Consider the following 18,140-nt stretch of genomic DNA (forward strand, 5'->3'; position numbering starts at 1 on the left):
CTTTCAATTTATAAATATTTTTTATCTCGCAGTCGTGGATCTCCTATAAACATCACTCCGGTTACTAAGCCACCTGCTAGGCCATCTTTACCTGGAGGAGCTACTTTAACGCCCAGCACACCTGGCCAGCGCCTTCCAATAGGTCTAACCCGAACTGGTTCTAATCTCACCATTACACCTTCGGTTACGATCACGCCTACAAATGCTCCCTCCAGCAACATCAAGCAGCGTAATGTGAGTTATATAAACTGTAATGTTTCTCCATTGAAATCATTCATGGCTTGCCTAAATACTACCGCTTTTCACTAACATGATTCTTTCCTATTGTATCGCTATTCTAAAATGTCATCCATCGCGTCGCTTGACTAACAACTTGAACGCCCAGCTACAGCTACATAATAGTGGCAGTATCGGTGCCAACAGTCTAATGGATACTAATTTGAAGGTACAGTCCGGCCAGATTAGCAACTCGGTGTCTATCACTCCAGCACCTCCTATTCCCGCACAAATCAGTTGCACGACGGTGGAACCGGTTTCACTTAAAGTAAGCAAGCGTTCCGAATGCCTTTATTTTTTTAGAAAATGGGCAGACAATCAGATAAAGCACTTGACCTACCTATGTATATTGGTCAACTAAACTCAACATATGACTATATAATGGATGTGCTTTTTCAATTTGTCTGCCTCAAATCTTATATTAATTGCTGTCTAATAATCCTTTTTTCGTATCTAGCGCGATCGTGATACCAGGGATGAGCCGCAAACTCAAGCGCAGCGCCAAGCTGCAGCCAAACTGGCACTTAGGAAGCAATTGGAGAAGACATTATTACAGGTAAGAAGATTAAATTTTATAAAATATCTCATACAAAAATATTCATAAAAACTCTCAGATGAAAACCAGGCTTGCTTGGAAAACTACGCGATTTGTTTTGATTCGTTCTTAAAAACGTTCTCAATAAATTACCCATCTTAAGTATGAAAGTTCACCAAGTATTGTGACTCCCCGAAAAGTTTAGACTCATCGGAGAACTCTTGAAGTAATTCTGAACTTTTCGTAGAAGACGTCTCGACGTCTCCTTTCGACTCGGTCCATTGTTGATTGTCTGGGACTAGGACATAAAGTATCGCCTGGAAGAGGTGGAATGCCAAAAGATGGAATTACTGTACCGTTCTCAAGAAACGCTGAAGTTCTATCAGAAGCTCAATGCATCCTTAATGCATTGACGAACGGACGCGATGTGATCGAAAGGTGGAAGCAGCACTACGATGAACACCTCAGTATCATATTATCCGTTAAACTGACGGATACAATCCTCACCTTCACTACCCATGTCTTCTTAACCATATTCAAGTGTTCATCTTAATGCCGCTTCCACCTTTCAATTAACTAATCATCCATCTTCTCACATTCTGTGTAAGCTTGAAAATTCCATCAAAAGGCTTAAAATCTACATCAAACCTAATGTTTCACACGTCTACCGTATTCTTTCCAGATTCCACCGCCCAAACCTCCGCCACCGGAGATGCACTTCATCCCCAATCCCAGCAATACGGAATTCGTGTATCTGCTGGGGCTGGAGCACGTCGTCGACTATCTCACCAAGGACAAGAAACCAAATCTCCCGCAGCAACCGTACCGCTGTGCTCAGTGCAAAATCGACTTCACCCCGGTTTGGAAGTGGGAAAAACAGGGTAAAAGAGGAAATCCAACTTTTCAGAACAGTCCAGGTTTTGTGTTGTTTCAGTTCTTTCCTTTGTTACTCAATATTGCTTGTCCTTGAGTGCACTGGTGGTGAATGGGTATCATTATGCTCACGTTTCGTTGTTTGCCTTTCAGCTGGAAAAGATCCGAAGGTCATTTGCGAGCAGTGTGTTACTAGCAACGTTAAGAAGGCACTCAAGGCTGAGCACACCAATCGTCTGAAAACGGCCTTCGTGAAGGCTTTGCAGCAGGAACAGGAAATAGAGGCACGTTTAGCTAGCCAAAGTAGCCCATCGCCGGTGGACATAAGGCCGACGCCGTCTTCTACGCCGAATTTGCGAGAACAGCGCGAGTTGCAACAACAGCTGGAACAACAGCAGCAACAGGAACGCCAGCAAGCCCAAGAGCGCCAACAGCAGCAGGAACGTCAGCAACAGCAGGAACGACAAGCTGCTGCACAGGTATTTTTAAATGATTCTATAACATTCCTCAGAAATCCGTTCCCCAGAATGTATCATTGTCCAGAAATCTCTAGTGCTGGACAACACATTCGCAACTTTTTCGATTTTCTATTCGAATGATCAACTCTGAAGTGGTCCATTTTGGTAGCCTAGATCTCAGATATTTATAGACCCTCAAAAGCATTAACGGTGAATGTTGAGCGCTCTTCCAAAATTTTAGCTCATTATGATGAAAGTTGAGATAAACCGTTTTTATGAATGACCGGTTTTATAAATGATCAATATCTTAAAAAGTATTCAAAATAGAGGGCCACGATGGTCAGCAAAATTGTTCAGTAGTGTAAGGGCTAACATATGGTGGTCATTGAATTGCGGAATTCTGCCACTAGGTGGTGCTAGTGAGCATCGAAATTTTCTTTTGCGGATATCTCAGGATCCTGACCACTTAGAAAGATGGCGTCTTCGGCAAGGTTGCTCATTAGCTCAAGGACTTCATTATAAAAGCTGTGAGATTCAAAATTCTGCCACCAGGCGGCGCTAGTGAGCATAAAACATTTGTTTTGCGGATATCTCAGGATCCTGACTACTTAGAGAGATGGCGTCTTCGGCAAAGTTGCTCAGTAGCTCAAGGACTATCATTATTCTAGCCAAGAGATTCGAGATTTGTCCACTATTCGGCGCTAGTGAGCATAGAACTTTTGTTTTGCGGATAGCTCAGGATTCTGACTACTTAGAGAGATGGCGTCTTCGGCAAAGTTGTTCAGTAGCTCAAAGACTATCATTATTCTAGCCAAGAGATTCGAGATTTTGCCACCACGCGGCGTTAGTGAGCATAGAATTTTTGTTTTGCGGATAACTCAGGATCCTGACTACTTAGAGAGGTGGCGTCTTCGGCAAAGTTGTTCAGTAGCTCAAGGACTATCATTATTCTAGCCAAGAGATTCGAGATTTTGCCACCAGGCGGCGCTAGTGAGCATATAACTTTTGTTTTGCGGATAGCTTAGGGCCCTGACCACTTAGAGAGATGGCGCCTTCGGCAAAGTCGTTCAGTAGCTCAAGGACTATCTTTATAAAAGCTATGAGCAATTCTCGCTGAAACCAGGCCGCCATCGGCACCCATCGTTAGAATTCTAATTTTATGTCACTGATCGCTAGTTTTCGATAAAACTTAAGGGTGGTCCTTTCTGTTTTCTCAAATTGGAGGACCCCTCGTATGCCAGCTAGCTGAACAGTTTGCGAAAAAAGCCCATTTTTAGATAAATCTTGGGTGTTTCTTCACGAGATATGACTCATATTTCGCTTCGAACACATAGCAAACTTAGTGGCATCGTATAGAGAGAGGATATAACTTTCATTTAAACTTGAAAAAATGTTAGCGGCCATTTTAAATTTGGCCGCCATTTTGAATTTTGTTAGAAAAATCGATTTTTCACCATTAGCGCACCGCTAGTTTTGTATTCTGAGATCACCATCAGAAAGCTGAGGAAAAATTGCGTAAGATAGGCTACAGAAACTAGGGGAGCAATGGTATTTACCCTATCAAATGAACGATTTTCTAAATCATGTTATACGATTTTGACTATTTGGCGAGTGCAATCAATACAAACATCATTTTTTGTACAACAAAAAAAAAACAAGTTTTCAACATTTGGTGTTTTATTCGAGTCGAGTAAAGAATAAGAATATTATGTTTAGTGAAAAAATCTGGCGGCCATCTTGGATTTTGACGCCATATTGATTTTAGGTAGTAGAATTAATTTTTCACCTTGATAGCACTCAGCATGTCGAATTTAGAGGCTACCAATGAAAAAAGGTTACATATACTCTTCTTCTTATTATACTTCATTTTACTGACGTTACGTCCTTACTGGAACCAAGCCTGATACTCATCTTTATTAGTTATAAATCCAGGTTATTAAACAGTAATTTTCTTTTTTAATGCGATTTCTGACAACAGAATAATTCTTCGACGTATCTTTGAATTCAGTAATAATGAATAAATAAATTCAATAAATGAAAACTGTCAAAAAATATTGATTGTATTAAACAAACATTTTTTTACCCTATGCATTGTTGTTCATTGTATGAAGTTTAAAGATTGCGTGTCGGGACATTAGTGGACGTAATGCCGAAAGGCAGGTGTATAATTTCGATGTTAGAAAAACTGGCGGCCATCTTGGTTTTTAGCAGTTGCATGGTTTTTTACCATCTCAGGGTTCATTCATATATTTCATAACGCCAAAAATGGCCATTTTTGATACCCACCCACCCCCTCGTAACGCATTTTGTGTGGAAATTTTTCAAATTTTCTATGAGCTGTAACATATCATGGACACCCACCCACCCCCTTCAGCGTTATGAAATTTGTGAATGGGCCCCTCAGTGCTCATTATGTTGAATTATAAGGCCTCCGTTAAAAAAAAAAACAATCAGATTCTATCTGTCTTATCTTATCTCAGCTGTTCAACTGATTGTTCATTTGTATCAATGATTTTAGACCAAATAAATGAAAGAAATAATGTTATTTTACAACTCGAAGATATGCAGAAGAATCATTCAGGTAGCAGATAAGCATTAAAAAATCCTATTTGATAATTTGTTTTTAAAACTAGTTAAGCTGCAGGGCTGGCTCTGTTCCAGTAGGGACGTAACGTGAGGAAAAAGAAGAACAAGAAGAAGAATAAGTGTAACGGTAGCATTGAAATTCAACATGTTGAGTGCTAACAAGGTGAAAACTCATTCTACTACTTAAAACCAAGATGGCGTCCAAATCCAAGATGGCCGCCAGATTTTTTCACTCAAATTAATACTCCTATTCTTCATCTGTCTCAAATAATACACCAACGATTGAAAACTTGTTTCTTTGTTGTACAAAAAATTATGTTTGTATTGATTGCACTCGCCATATACGTCAAAATAGTAGAACATGATTTAGAAAATCGTTCATATCATAGGGTAAATATCTTTGCTCACCTAGTTTTTGTAGCCTATCTTACGCAATTTTTCCTCAACTTTCTGATGGTGATCTCAGAATTCAAAACTAGCGATGCGCTAATGGTGAAAAATCGATTTTTCTAATAAAATTCAAGATGGCGGTAAAATTCAAAATTACCGCCAAAATTTGTTCAAGTTTAAATGAAAGCTATATCCTTTCTCTATACGATGCCACTAAGTTTGCTATGTGTTCCAAGCGTAATATGAGACATATCCCGTGAAGAAATACCCAAGATTTATCAAAAAATGGGCTTTTTCGTAAACTGTTCAGCTAGCTGGCGTAAAGGGGGCCCACCAATTTGAGAAAACAGAAAGGACCACCCTTAAGTTTTATCGAAAACTTGCGATCAGTGACTTAAAATTGGAATTCTAACGATGGGTGCCGATGGCGGCCTGGTTTCAGCGAGAATTGCTCCTATGTGATTCGAGATTTTGCCACCAGGCGGCGCTAGTGAGCATGAAACTTTTGTTTTGCGAGTATCTCAGGATCCTGGCCACTTAGAAAAATGGCGCTTTCGGCAAAGTTGCTCATTTGCTCAAGGACTATCATTATAAAAGCTATGAGATTCGAGATTTTGCCACTAGGCGACGCTAGTGAGCATAGAACTTTTGTTTTGCGGATAGCTCAAGATCATGACCACTTAGAAAGATGGCGTCTTCGGCAAAGTTGTTCAGTAGCTCAAGGACTATCATTATTCTAGCCAAGGGATTCGAGATTTTGCCACCAGGCGGCGCTAGTGAGCATAGAACTTTTGTTTTGCGGATAGCTCAGGATCATGACCACCTAGAGAAATAGCGTCTTCGGCAAAGTCGTTCATTAGCTCAAGGACTATCATTATAAAAGCTATGTGATTTGAGATTTTGCCACCAGGTGGCGCTAGTGAGCATGAAATTTTTGTTTTGCGAATATCTCAGGATCCTGGCCACTTAGAAAAATGGCGCTTTCGGCAAAGTTGCTCATTTGCTCAAGGACTATCATTATAAAAGCTATGAGATTCGAGATTGTTCCAGCTACTGAACAACTTTGCCGAAGACGCCATCTTTCTAAGTGGTCATGATCTTGAGCTATTCGCACAACAAAAGTTCTATGCTCACTAGCGCCGCCTAGTGGCAAAATCTCGAATCTTTTGGCTAGAATAATGATAGTCCTTGAGCTACTGAACAACTTTGCCGAAGGCGCCATGTCAGGATCCGGAGCTATCCGCAAAACAAAAGTTGCATGCACACTTGTACTGCCTGATGGTGTAATTTCACTTAAGCAGTGTTGCCAGCTACGACAAATTTTGAACTCTTCATGAAAAACTGGATCACAGGTGAAGAGTATTGCTATGTTGCTAAGCATTCTATTTTTCTGTTCCGCTTAAATTGTATGGTTTCTTTATTCTGCTTAAACAGTGTTGCCAGCCACATGAACAATTGTGATTCGGCCGACTGTATGGCACGCAACACTTTCTCCAATTTTGGTGAACATTCGGTATCGTTATCCTTAAAAATTTTTGGTATTTTCATAATATGCAAATACCAAAAATTTTTAAGGATAACGATACCGATATTATCACACCCTCATAAAATTGGCTCTTTTGATAGCAATCGAGCACCCCCCGATAACGGTCGTAAAAAGAGGTTGGGGTGTACTATTTTGAGGCTGAATCCATGTTCTAGGTACTATAACTAGACTGTCAAGGATAAGTGATGAACTATTCAAAACTTCATCAAATAATGATCGTAGAACATATTGTATTCAAATTATCGTAGAACAGACGGTTTTGGGGGCAATGGTTTTCTGGGGAATGTTATACAATCCATCCAAAGAAAAAAAAAACCCCAATTACGCCTAACATCATAATTGTGCTCCTACAGCAGCGCCAGAAAGAGCAGGAGCAACAACTTCGTCAGCAGCAGCTCCAACAGCTACAGCAGCAACAGCTCCAACAGCAGCTCCAGCAACAACAGCTCCAACAGTTGCAGCAGCACCAAGAACAACAGCAACGTGTTCATCAACTGCAGCAGCAACATGCCCACCTGCAGTCACAACCATCGAAGTCGAAAACGCCGACGCCAACGCCGCGACCGACGCCTACCCCACCGAATCAGCAGACTCCACCGCCGGCGTCCAGTTCCCGTTCCAGCCGTCACAGTGCGACTGCAAATGCCGCAGCGGAAGCTGCTGCAGCCCAGTTGACAGCCCTAGCCGGACTTGGTGGCCTCGGTCAACTGGGTGCTCTGGGAAATCTGGGCAGTCTGGGTAATCTGAACCCCACGGCAGCAGCGGCCGCAATGCAGGCCTTCCAGCAGCAACTGTTTAGAGGTTTGTTCGCCGAAGGAATGCGTATTTCGATGATGTGTAACCGTTTTGGTTTTACTTTGCAGGTCTTCAGCAGGGACTGTCCACGGGAAATTTGAACAATCTGCAGGCGCACATGATGCAGTTCTCACCACTGATCTATTCGTATCAGCTGGCAATGGCCCAAGCTGCTGGTAAGACCGTAATAGAATAGTAGTTTACGCAACATGGGTATCGGAATTATATCGGAATGCATTCACCATCATTTTACAATTTCTGAAAAATTGTTGCGTAATTATTCATTACGCAACTCAAAACAGTTGCGTAATGAAAAAGCGTTGCGTAATGAATCATTACAGCACTGGTTTCAGTTGCGTAATGACTATTCCCGCACTGCATACTTCAGTGCAGGAAAGTAGGCCGTTTCATGACAGATTGGCGTGATGAAAAACAACCTATTACAATGAGAAATTGCAAAAAGATTTTTTCAGTACGAGTTATATATTTGTCATTCAATCATTAGCAATCATCAAAAATGAAATACCAGTTTTTTGTTCATATTTAAACAAATCCTAAAGAAAATCTTTCTCTGCATTACAGATAGCAAGTGCAATTCAATTACCGTCGATGGGGGTGACAATGGGTCTAGGGGGTGAGATCGGGTCAAAACGGAAAAATATGATATAGGGTCAGGCGGGGCAAGATGAGCACCCTAAGGATAGGCGCGATTTAAGCCTACTTAAACGTTATTATTTTGGTAAAATTGGTAACCATCCTTATCTTTTACATTATTACTTTGACCTCCAACCATTAAAAGTTTTAAAAAGTGATAAATAGTTTTCCAAATAACACTTTAAAAAATAGCTTTTTTATCATCGGTCAAAAAAACTGCGGGGCAAGATGGGCACCCCCATAAAAAGATGCAATTTACTAAAGGTAACTATTATTATTCAATGCTTGTAATATCCGAAGATTTTATCTTTAATTTCTGATGGTATTTATGTTCAACTAGCTTAGTTTTTAAAACTTTAATCAAAAAATAAATAACATTTCATAAATTGCTAAGATTTTACTTAAAAAACGATTAAATTTGTTGTTTGTTTGTATATTTTTTAGAAAAATTGTTTTGTGCAAAGAAGATACCGTAAGTCAAGCTCACAGCTAAATGTGGTTCTATAATTTCACACTTTTACTTAATTTTGAACATGGTGCTCATCTTGCCCAAGGGTGTAAATTTATTAATATAATCAAAACAATTGAAATATTTTTTAAATTTGATAAAAAGTTTTGCTCCTGATTATCTACAGAAGATTATTCTATAACTATACGGCCAAAAACGTATGAATTAATTTGCTTACGCAACAAAAATATCACTTTTAAATGAACAAATCTTATATGAAAAGGTTAATTTTTGGACTTCTATGTATTTTGGACAATATTTACGTTGTGCTGTTGATTTTTTAGCTGAAATTTATGGCCATCATATCAATTTAATGATATTCATCAGAACCCCAAATAATGTATTGAAAAAAAATCGGTAGGAACGACACATACTAGGGGTGCCCATCTTGCCCCGGGTGCTCATCTTGCCCCACATTCCCCTATGAAATATATCAGCTAATAACGCTGATATTACTAAAATTTATAATTCATATGTTAGGGAACATATTATTACATATAATTAATCACAATATACATTTTTAGAAATTGTAGTTTTTGTTTGATATTGTGTTGAAACTAGAGAACATTTACAATATTAAATTTCTCCTGTGCAAAGTATAACGCATGTACCGTCAAGCTACCATTCACCGTGCATTTAAGAAAAAAAATGCACTTCAAAAAATTATATAACTTTTCCGAATAATTTAAAGCGTATCAGAAAACCTCTACGTAGAGTGTAATTATATAATAATTCAGGGAAAAATATAAAACTTGTGATGCATAACAAAAAATTACGCAAAAATTATGTTTGAAAATGTCATGTTAAGGTCGCCTCGTACCGTTCTATGTCACCATTTACCGTGCACACTAGTGCACCATTCACCGTGCGTATAGTTTTCGTCATGATTTAATTTTGTATCTTGATGAAACGTTGTTGATGAAGCAACTATGTTGCTAGAAGTGTGTGCACTCATTTTTAAGAGTTAAATAATCTTCACTTACAATAAAAACCATAAAAAGTTTGAAAATTGGGTTAATAATTATTTTTCATTAAAATCGTTATAGGAGGTTTGACTGTATTGTCCAAACCATTCCATATTCACTCATAAACTAAACATGAAGTTGTTTATTGGCGACATAACAATAAATTTAATATTACCGAATAATTCCATGCCTTTTACACTAATGCACGGTAATAGGAACCATATATACCGTCAAGCTACCAATCACCGTGCATTTAAAAAAAATAGCGCTTCAAAAAATTTTATAACTTTTCCAAATAATTTGAAGCGCACTAGAATACCACTACGTAGCGTGCAATTATATAATAATTCAAAGAAAAATCTAAAACTAGTGATGCATAACAAAAAAATACTCAAAATTATGTTTGAAAATGTAATGTTAAGGTCGCCTCGTACCGTTCTATGTTACCATTTACCGTGCACACTAGTGCACCATTCACCGTGCGTATAGTTTTCGTCATGATTTAATTTTGTATCTCGAAGAAACGTTGTTGATGGTGCAACTATGTTGCTAGTAGTGTGCACACTCATTTTTAAGAGTATTCAAATCATCATTTACAATAAAAACCACAAAAAAATTAAAATTGTCTAAATTATTATTTTTTCATTAAAGCTGTTATAGGAGGTTTGACTGTATTGTCCAAACCGTTCCATATTCAACTAAATATGAAGTAGTTCAATGACAACATAATAATAAATCTAATATTACCGAATAGTTTCATGCCTTTTACACTAATGCACGGTAATAGTATTGAAAAGGGTCCATTCACCGTGCATTTGGGTTTCGACTGAAACAAAATAAAAAATTCTAGTTTGCATAAAATCTTATTGCTCAAACGATGAAATACATCTTACTAATAGTTTCCACAGTGAAAACTTGTTGAAATTTTAAAAAATTTCATACTCTATCGTTAAAATGAAAAAATGTGATTTTTTGGCGTTTCTACTAAGAGTGTTGAAAAATATCATTATCAAACAGAATTCACATGATTTTGACTACATGAACTAGGTTTTTCAAAATGCTTTGTGACAAAAACTACTTCATTTCATCAGTTTTATCTTATTTTGCTGACAAAAGAATAGTTTGTGAAAATTGTATGAATATTCTGTAGGAATTTGTATATGTGCACGGTGAACAAAGGCCGCACGGTGACTGGTGACTTAACGGTATTGAAAAGGCTCCATTCACCGTGCATTTGGGTTTCGTCTGAAACACAATAAAAATTCTAATTTGCATTAAATCTCATTGCTCATACGATGAAATACATCTTACTAATAGTATGCATAGCGGAAACTTGTTGAAATTTTGAAAAAATTCATATCCTATCGTTAAAATGAAAAACTGGAATTTTTGGCGTTTCTACTAAGAGTGTTGAAAAATCTCATTATCAAACAGAATTCATATGATTTCGACTACATGAACTAGGTTTTTCAAAATGTTTTGTGACAAAAACTACTTCATTTTATCAGTTTTATCTTATCTTGCTGACAAAAGAATAATTTGTGAAAATTGTATGAATATTCTGTGGGAATTTGTATATGTGCACGGTGAATGGAGACCGCACGGTGACTGGTGACTTAACGGTACTTTAACCTCTATGGTTATATTAGTAGAAGGTCGAAAGTCTTTTCAATACATTTGAATCGTATTTTCTGGAATCTGTTTTATTTTTCCACAAAAAAATAATATTTTTCGGTACGGTGTCTAAAACATCAAAAATGGGGGTGAGATTGGGTCATACAAGAACGATTGTGACTGAAACCACAAGTCTACATTTTTGTCGTTTTACGGTGCCATGTGTACTCTTTCATCATTAGGATGTGTTTATTCTTTCTAAATACAACATCCTGAAACATCAAACAAGTCTACTTGAGGATTCCGTACATTGAATAACAATGCAACGCATTTTGACAATTTCTAAAACCAGCAACTGTTTTTCGTGCGCAGTAACAACGTAAAATTTAATCAAATGGAATACTTTGTATTCACATTTAATTATTTATTATTGTTTTCATATTGTAGAAGCATCTCACGGAAGTACAAATGAATTGGATCGTTGAAATACCAGGATTATGACGGCAACAATTGTATGAAATGTATTGATCGTGGAATGATCGTACTTTTAAGTAGGTTTATCATACTTGTGAAACATTTTAGATGCTTTTTCGTCTTGTTCGCATCATATTTCATCAATATTTTTCAGCTATGAATGGTTTTGCAATCATATTCTCAAAAACAAGTTATTTTATTTACCCCCTCTATGGGGTGAGATTGGGTCATTTTTCATTCACTTGTAGTGCCGTAGTGAATGAATATATTTCTTTAATTTTTCGTACAGTTGTTAATGAAACATCAAAGTACACGCATACCAAATTTGAAGTTTATTGGAGTTAAATTGCGATAGTTATTCAATAAATAATTCGTACATATCCTTTTTTGACCCATTCTCACCCCAACGACGGTATAGATTTTTATGAACATTGCTTTGATTTTGCGCAAAAAACTGGTTTTGAACATTTGTAAAACAATGATGTTTTTTATCCTCTAGCTGGTGGTGACCAATCGATTAAGTTTTCAGCTCAAACGGATGTTTGGTTCTTCAGATTCGTGCTGTTGAAAATTTGAACTTTGGCTTCGATTCATCTTCACCTTAAGTTCTGAAAGTGGTAGTGTAATGATTCATTACGCAACTCAAAACAGTTGCGTAATTTAAAAGTATTGCGTAGTACATATTGCTGTAAAGAAACTGCACAATACAACATTCAAATTCAATTCAATCATTCAAACACTACACCATCTCTTTTTCAGCTTCACTATCCGCGGCCGGCAAAGGGGGCAGCGGCGGCGGAGGAGGTGGGGGCAGTAGTAATTCCGGTGCGGCAACGGCGGCCTCCATAGCCGAGATGCAACGGGCAATGGAGCTGCAGCGCCAGTATCTGGAGATGTTGCCCCAGAGTGGTCCCAGCAACAACCGCCAATCCAACTGGAAATCATAAAAGTGTGCGCTCCCGGATTTCTACACACCGATTTTACACCAGAACAATGTGACGCGTCTCGTGGACGACGAACGGCTTCAGTCAGGATTGTTACTTTGTCTTAAATGATACGCTATCATCAAAAGCAGGCTCCGGCATCTCGCGTGGCCGTTACTACGGTGGGGTTACGCGAGAAGGGAGTTTGCCGTTGTTTTTCTTTGTTTTAAGAACGATATGGTTCGATATTGAGTAGTGCAAGCACCTTAGATTTTAGAATCTTATTTTTTTTTGGATCGATGATTATACTGATTTTTGGAAATGATGTCCACTAGCACATCGCCGAACGTTTAAATTTCTATTTTTATAGAACACGTGTTGCTCTCCAGACGCTGGAGGCATTCATTATTTCTTTTTGAATAGCAAAAAGTGAGTTCGATTTAATAACAAATTGAGTGAAATTCAAATAATTGCGTGATAAATATGATGGATTTGGTTTGATACGTTAAATCCATAAAAAATACTTTAATATTGTAGCACATTATCGGTGAAAGCCAACAAACAAATATAAATTGTAAGCAATTTCGATATACGGCAATGTAGATGAATTTCATCGGATGCAGACATTTTAAATTGTAGACTTCAGAGACAATTAGGAGTTACCTATGCAAAATTAATCTATTTATTTATCTAATCAACGCGAAATTTTAATTTTATGGGTATTCTGCTTATTGATTAATTAACAACCTACTGGGGCTACCCAAAATTATATAAAGTCCTGTGGTAAAAACCATTTGGCGTAACATGAAGAACAGCCTATTTGAATATTAGTAACGAACCATGGTGAAATCCCTGTTGTGCCAAATGGTCACCAGTGTTTAATGTGACTACGCATAATGACTTTATGTCATGTGAGCTCCTCCCAAAGTGCTGATTCAATGCTATCACGTCATATATCACTCGTATATGGTAAATTTTAAAAGACCATCAAATACAGCTGATATACTGCCCAGTCCTATGTTCTATGTTGACATGTTCTATGGGACTTCCTGGATGGAACGTGGGCAGCATAGGCCTACCTAATGACTTGTGAGCACTATATCAGCACTTTCGCCTATTGTAATACAATGGAGACTTACAGAAAATATCGCACAATATCAACAGATGAAGAAAACTACAGAAATCTCTGATGGGATCAAAATTGTGAAATTCATCATTGCCGGTACTCGAAATTGCCAGTGAACGGAATTACTTGCTCAAATCTAAATAAAGCCTAAATAAACGTAGTTCGACAATTTTCTGTCCCATTCACATTAAACCAAGCGCTGAAAATACTATGATTGATGACCACTATCTATTACTTGGAAGTTACATATTCCAGCGCTAAAAAGCAAGCTCACAAATGGCAAAACATTCGTTCCTATCGGTCCACATCTGAAACTTTCCGAATTCAGCAGTAACATCAATCGAAACGAAAGAATGCGATCTGTCAAACCACCCAAGCATAGACAAATAGTTCGTTTTGCGTGAGATCTGAGAAATCTTTGCGAGAAGAAACCCTTTAAGATTTTATCAACTATTTATTGCGAAGCTGTCTTTTTTCTATGTCATTCACAATAGTTGGTTTCGTTATAGCACTGTTTCCCAGCCTTGGATAAAATAAAAAAACGGCTCGCTGAAAAGTGCTCTTTTTAGCGAACTTTTCACACGTCCCCGAGTGGAAACTCTTATAATAGTCCATGACAAAAGGTCGAAGAGGATAAAAAAGATCAGACAAAAAGTAGAGTCTATTTTTAAGGGAAAATTTCTTCATAATTGATTTTTTTCGACTTAATGTCCTTTCGACCTTTTGTGCATAAATCGTTTTTATGTACGATGTGGACTGTTTGTGTGAACTTACTTCTGAAAGGAGACTGTTTTTCCCTTGCGTAAGTGTCTCTGCTTACGGGTCCGCCATTCGTTTTTGGCCCTTGAGACAGAAGTATGATTGAACATGAGTCGTACAGTCTTGAATAAATTGTTTTGTTAAAACCGGACCAATGCTACCGGTGGATGTCTTACCAAAATAGGTGGCAGCTCTTATCATCATCATCATTTTATCGGAATAATAACGATGATTGAACATATGATTTTATTTTGTTTTTAAATCAAATCTTGCGAAACTTTTCAAAAAGACCTTATGTACCAACGAGAAATTCTCTCCTCTCTCGCTCTCTTTCGATAATAACAGTGCTTTTGGAAACTTCTTCACTTTCACTCACACTTTTTCACTCAAGGAGAGCCTGTCAATTAGGTTAATTCTACGAGTGGCGTGAGAAGAGAATTGGCGGTCTCGTACAGCGTGGTAACAATTTATTCTCGACTCGAGTGAAGTGACTCGCTGTGTAAATCGAATGGAGAGTCACTTTACTCGAGACGAGAATTGTCACTTCGCTATACGAGACCGACAATTCTCACCTCACGCCAGTCGTAGAATTAACCCAAATGTTGAATAGGACCTATGGAGCGAGCAATGATTTAATTAGTTACAAGATCTCATGCAAAATGACTGTACATATTTTGAAGGACTTAATATTACTAATTTTGACGTCGACAAAACGAATTCGTACAAACCAAGAATATGATTCACGGGAATAACATCTTCCAATCTAAATTAAGGTTAAATTCAACAGTATCAACGATTAACCTTTTCAGGACGAATGGGTTATTTCAACTACGCCAGCGTGGTTGGCGTTATCAATCGTATTCAAGTGAAGTAATTCTACCAAATTTTGATCTAGACATTTACGTTAAATGCCAATCTAACCAAATTTTGGGAAAGAAAATGTCAATGTAAAATTTACGTTCGGATTTTGGAAAAAAAATCAAAACAACAACAAAATTCCATTTCGGAGGCAAAGTAACAAAATTCTAACTAACATTTAAGACAAATTTAGGCACTTTTAAACGAAACCGGCGATAGATAATATGTATGACTCAGTGACCAGAAAAAAAGCACATTGTGAAATAAGTTGCCAGTTTGTAAGAATGAATGCAAAATCTCATCTTAGTGTATGATTTTGGAAAGCGAGATAAAAAAGAGTGGGTAAGGAAAAGGTTTTAAAATTCAAGAGAAATAAAAAGCTTCTCAAACTCTTACCGCAAATGGTGTCGATACTGGCTGGTAGAAGTAATGTGACGACTGTATTGATGTCTCCCATATCGGCGCTATTTGCGTTGTGAGTTTAAGCAAATCCTTTGGACAACATTTTGGAACGTAGGATCTTATCGTTTTCATTTCGAGTTAGCTATAATGACTTTGGAATCAAGTAAGGAAACTCTTTTTGGCAGGAAACCAAATTTGTCCAATATTGACATAAGGTACATGAGGAAACATTTGAGGGGGTTGGATGCAAAGTGATGTAAAAAATGTTTTACTTGCTCGAGGTAGTTTGATTTGTCATTAAATACAAACTAATATCATCGTTTGTTTAATTTAAACGTCCCTTGCACCCTTTTGCATTTGAGTCCCTCATTTGCCAAAATAGATGTACTTTCGAAAGACAAACATTGATAAAAGTCATGAATTACGCCTAGAAGATATCACATCCACTAATACAATACAAGGGTTTTAATCCGTTCATTATAAAATATGTAGGCTACAAATCTATTGATCTCATATTTGCCGTTGCAGTTACACGGTGGCCACCAAATATCCATTTTGAAATTCCCGCTATTTTCCCGGTTGTATAATTTTCAAAATTTTCCCGGTTTTTAATTGAGTGGCCCAAACGCATAAGTTATAATGTTTTCTAGCTTTAAAACGGCATTTTTAGGTGATTTTTCCGTCCAAAACGGAAAAATAATATAATTCATAGAAAATCGTCTTGTTTTTTAGTCATTTTTTTCTGAAATAGGTGTCAGTCACTTACATCCCTTTGCTTTTAACCACCGGCCTAGGAAACCAATTTATTTTTTTTCAATTCGACAGAGGTTTATTTTTGAAGCTACTAAGCCTATATTTATCAACAATATGCCCCTTTTTATGAGTATTACTGCTTTAATTGAAATTATTTTAATTCTTAACAATTCGATTATTTTTTCCTCATAAAAATGAAGAGCTCGTTAAAGCAAACAATAGAATATAGAAGATTGTTTTCTAAAATATTCGGATCTATTGATGTATTATTCAGGAACTAAAGAAAATCAAATATGTTTGAGAGCTTAAACTTCTGCAAGAAGTTTTGAAACTCTGATTGAAAACTGTGAGTCAAATAAATTAGTTCAAAAATTCAAGGCACGATAGTACGAGAAAAATCATAAAATAGGCATTTCTAAACATGGCTAACCAATAAGAAAAGGGAAACATTTAATAAAAGTATAGAACAGCAAAGTAGACTATTTCTACAAGTCATCAAATCACTAATGTTTGAAAGTTATTAGTCCAAAACTACAGATGCCTAATATAATTAACCGTAACATCTTGCTACCATTTATTTTTGGTGGTTTTTAGATTTAGAGCTTGAAAATGTTCGTTCCAAATGATTTTCCCGGTGACCATCTCGAATTCCCGGTTTTCCCCGTCTTTTTCCCGGTGGATTCAAATTCCAGTCTTTTTCCCGCTTTTCCCGGTTCGGTGGCCACCCTGCAGTTATCGTTCAGGTAGATATCAACAACTTTAGTCAACTTTAAATGAACACATTAGGGAATCGAACTTTCATCAAAACTGAAAAAAAAACAGAATTCTTCAAAAATCAACAAATCTATAGAAGTTAAAACTTTTGTTTCTACCACCCCTATTGTTGTTTGCGTTCGAATGCTCTTTCGATCGAAAACCGTTTTGCATTCCCGTTTTCGCCGGCAAAATCAAGTTGGCCGTAGATTTGCACGAATAGGATTCGATCGAAAGTTGGGTCCGCCGTAAACAAGAATTGGGGTGTACATTTTAGAATTCTTTGGAGGACATTACTTCTAGAATAATTTACGGAGGAACATTCAGAGGCATCTCAAAATCAAAAGCATACCTGGAGGCACCCAAATGGTGATATTTGTAACCTTGTTAATTTTTATGCCGTGAAACATAAATTGTGCAAGGCAACATATGGCCATCATCATAACAAATCAACGATTTTCAAAATAAATCATCTTTATGTTGTTTTTATTTAGTCAATATGTAGGGTAACCAATATGTTTTGGACCCTCTGGGTCATTTTCGAACAAATTTCCCAGTTCAAATCAATAGACCAACTTAGTTTTCATGTTATTTGGATAGATAGGACTGTTGTACACTTGCACCAAGCGTTTGCGCATGGAAAATATCGTTATTATGACTAAAATTAATACAATTCAACCGGTTCATCCACGCAACCGTTACAACACGTTACACACTGAAATTGAAGACGTCAGAAATTTTACGAATGTAAACGAAAACTGTGTTTCAAATTAAGGCTAAGTAGCCCGTCATTCGTTTTGGCAACAATGATGATTTGCATTTCCAAGTGATAATACTCAGCCTTGTTAGTTTATATTGACTTCAACAAGTATCACTGTACGCGCTAACATGC

The 18,140-nt window shown here is 37.3% G+C and overlaps 1 protein-coding gene across 7 annotated transcripts in view; it reads left to right on the plus strand.

The window, feature by feature from the left end:
* The window catches only part of LOC110675957 (transcriptional repressor p66-beta), a 29,275-nt gene extending 13,566 nt beyond the window's left edge, over positions 1-15,709 (plus strand). Inside the window, exons 3-10 of one of the 7 annotated variants that reach the window (XM_021842063.1) lie at positions 33-234; positions 386-544; positions 734-832; positions 1,494-1,692; positions 1,838-2,163; positions 7,018-7,465; positions 7,528-7,635; positions 12,434-15,709. In XM_021842063.1, the coding sequence (XP_021697755.1) occupies positions 33-234; positions 386-544; positions 734-832; positions 1,494-1,692; positions 1,838-2,163; positions 7,018-7,465; positions 7,528-7,635; positions 12,434-12,621 (1,729 nt within the window). In that variant the 3' untranslated portion in view covers positions 12,622-15,709. Of the gene's footprint in view, positions 1-32; positions 235-385; positions 545-733; positions 833-1,493; positions 1,729-1,837; positions 2,164-7,017; positions 7,466-7,527; positions 7,636-12,433 lie in introns of all 7 variants that reach the window. The other 6 variants (XM_021842061.1, XM_021842062.1, XM_021842060.1 and 3 more) reach the window with 6 other exon arrangements.
* Positions 15,710-18,140: the final 2,431 nt, after the last annotated feature.

This window comes from Aedes aegypti, chromosome 2 (assembly GCF_002204515.2).
Source record: "Aedes aegypti strain LVP_AGWG chromosome 2, AaegL5.0 Primary Assembly, whole genome shotgun sequence".
In the NCBI taxonomy this organism is placed as follows: domain Eukaryota; kingdom Metazoa; phylum Arthropoda; class Insecta; order Diptera; family Culicidae; genus Aedes; species Aedes aegypti.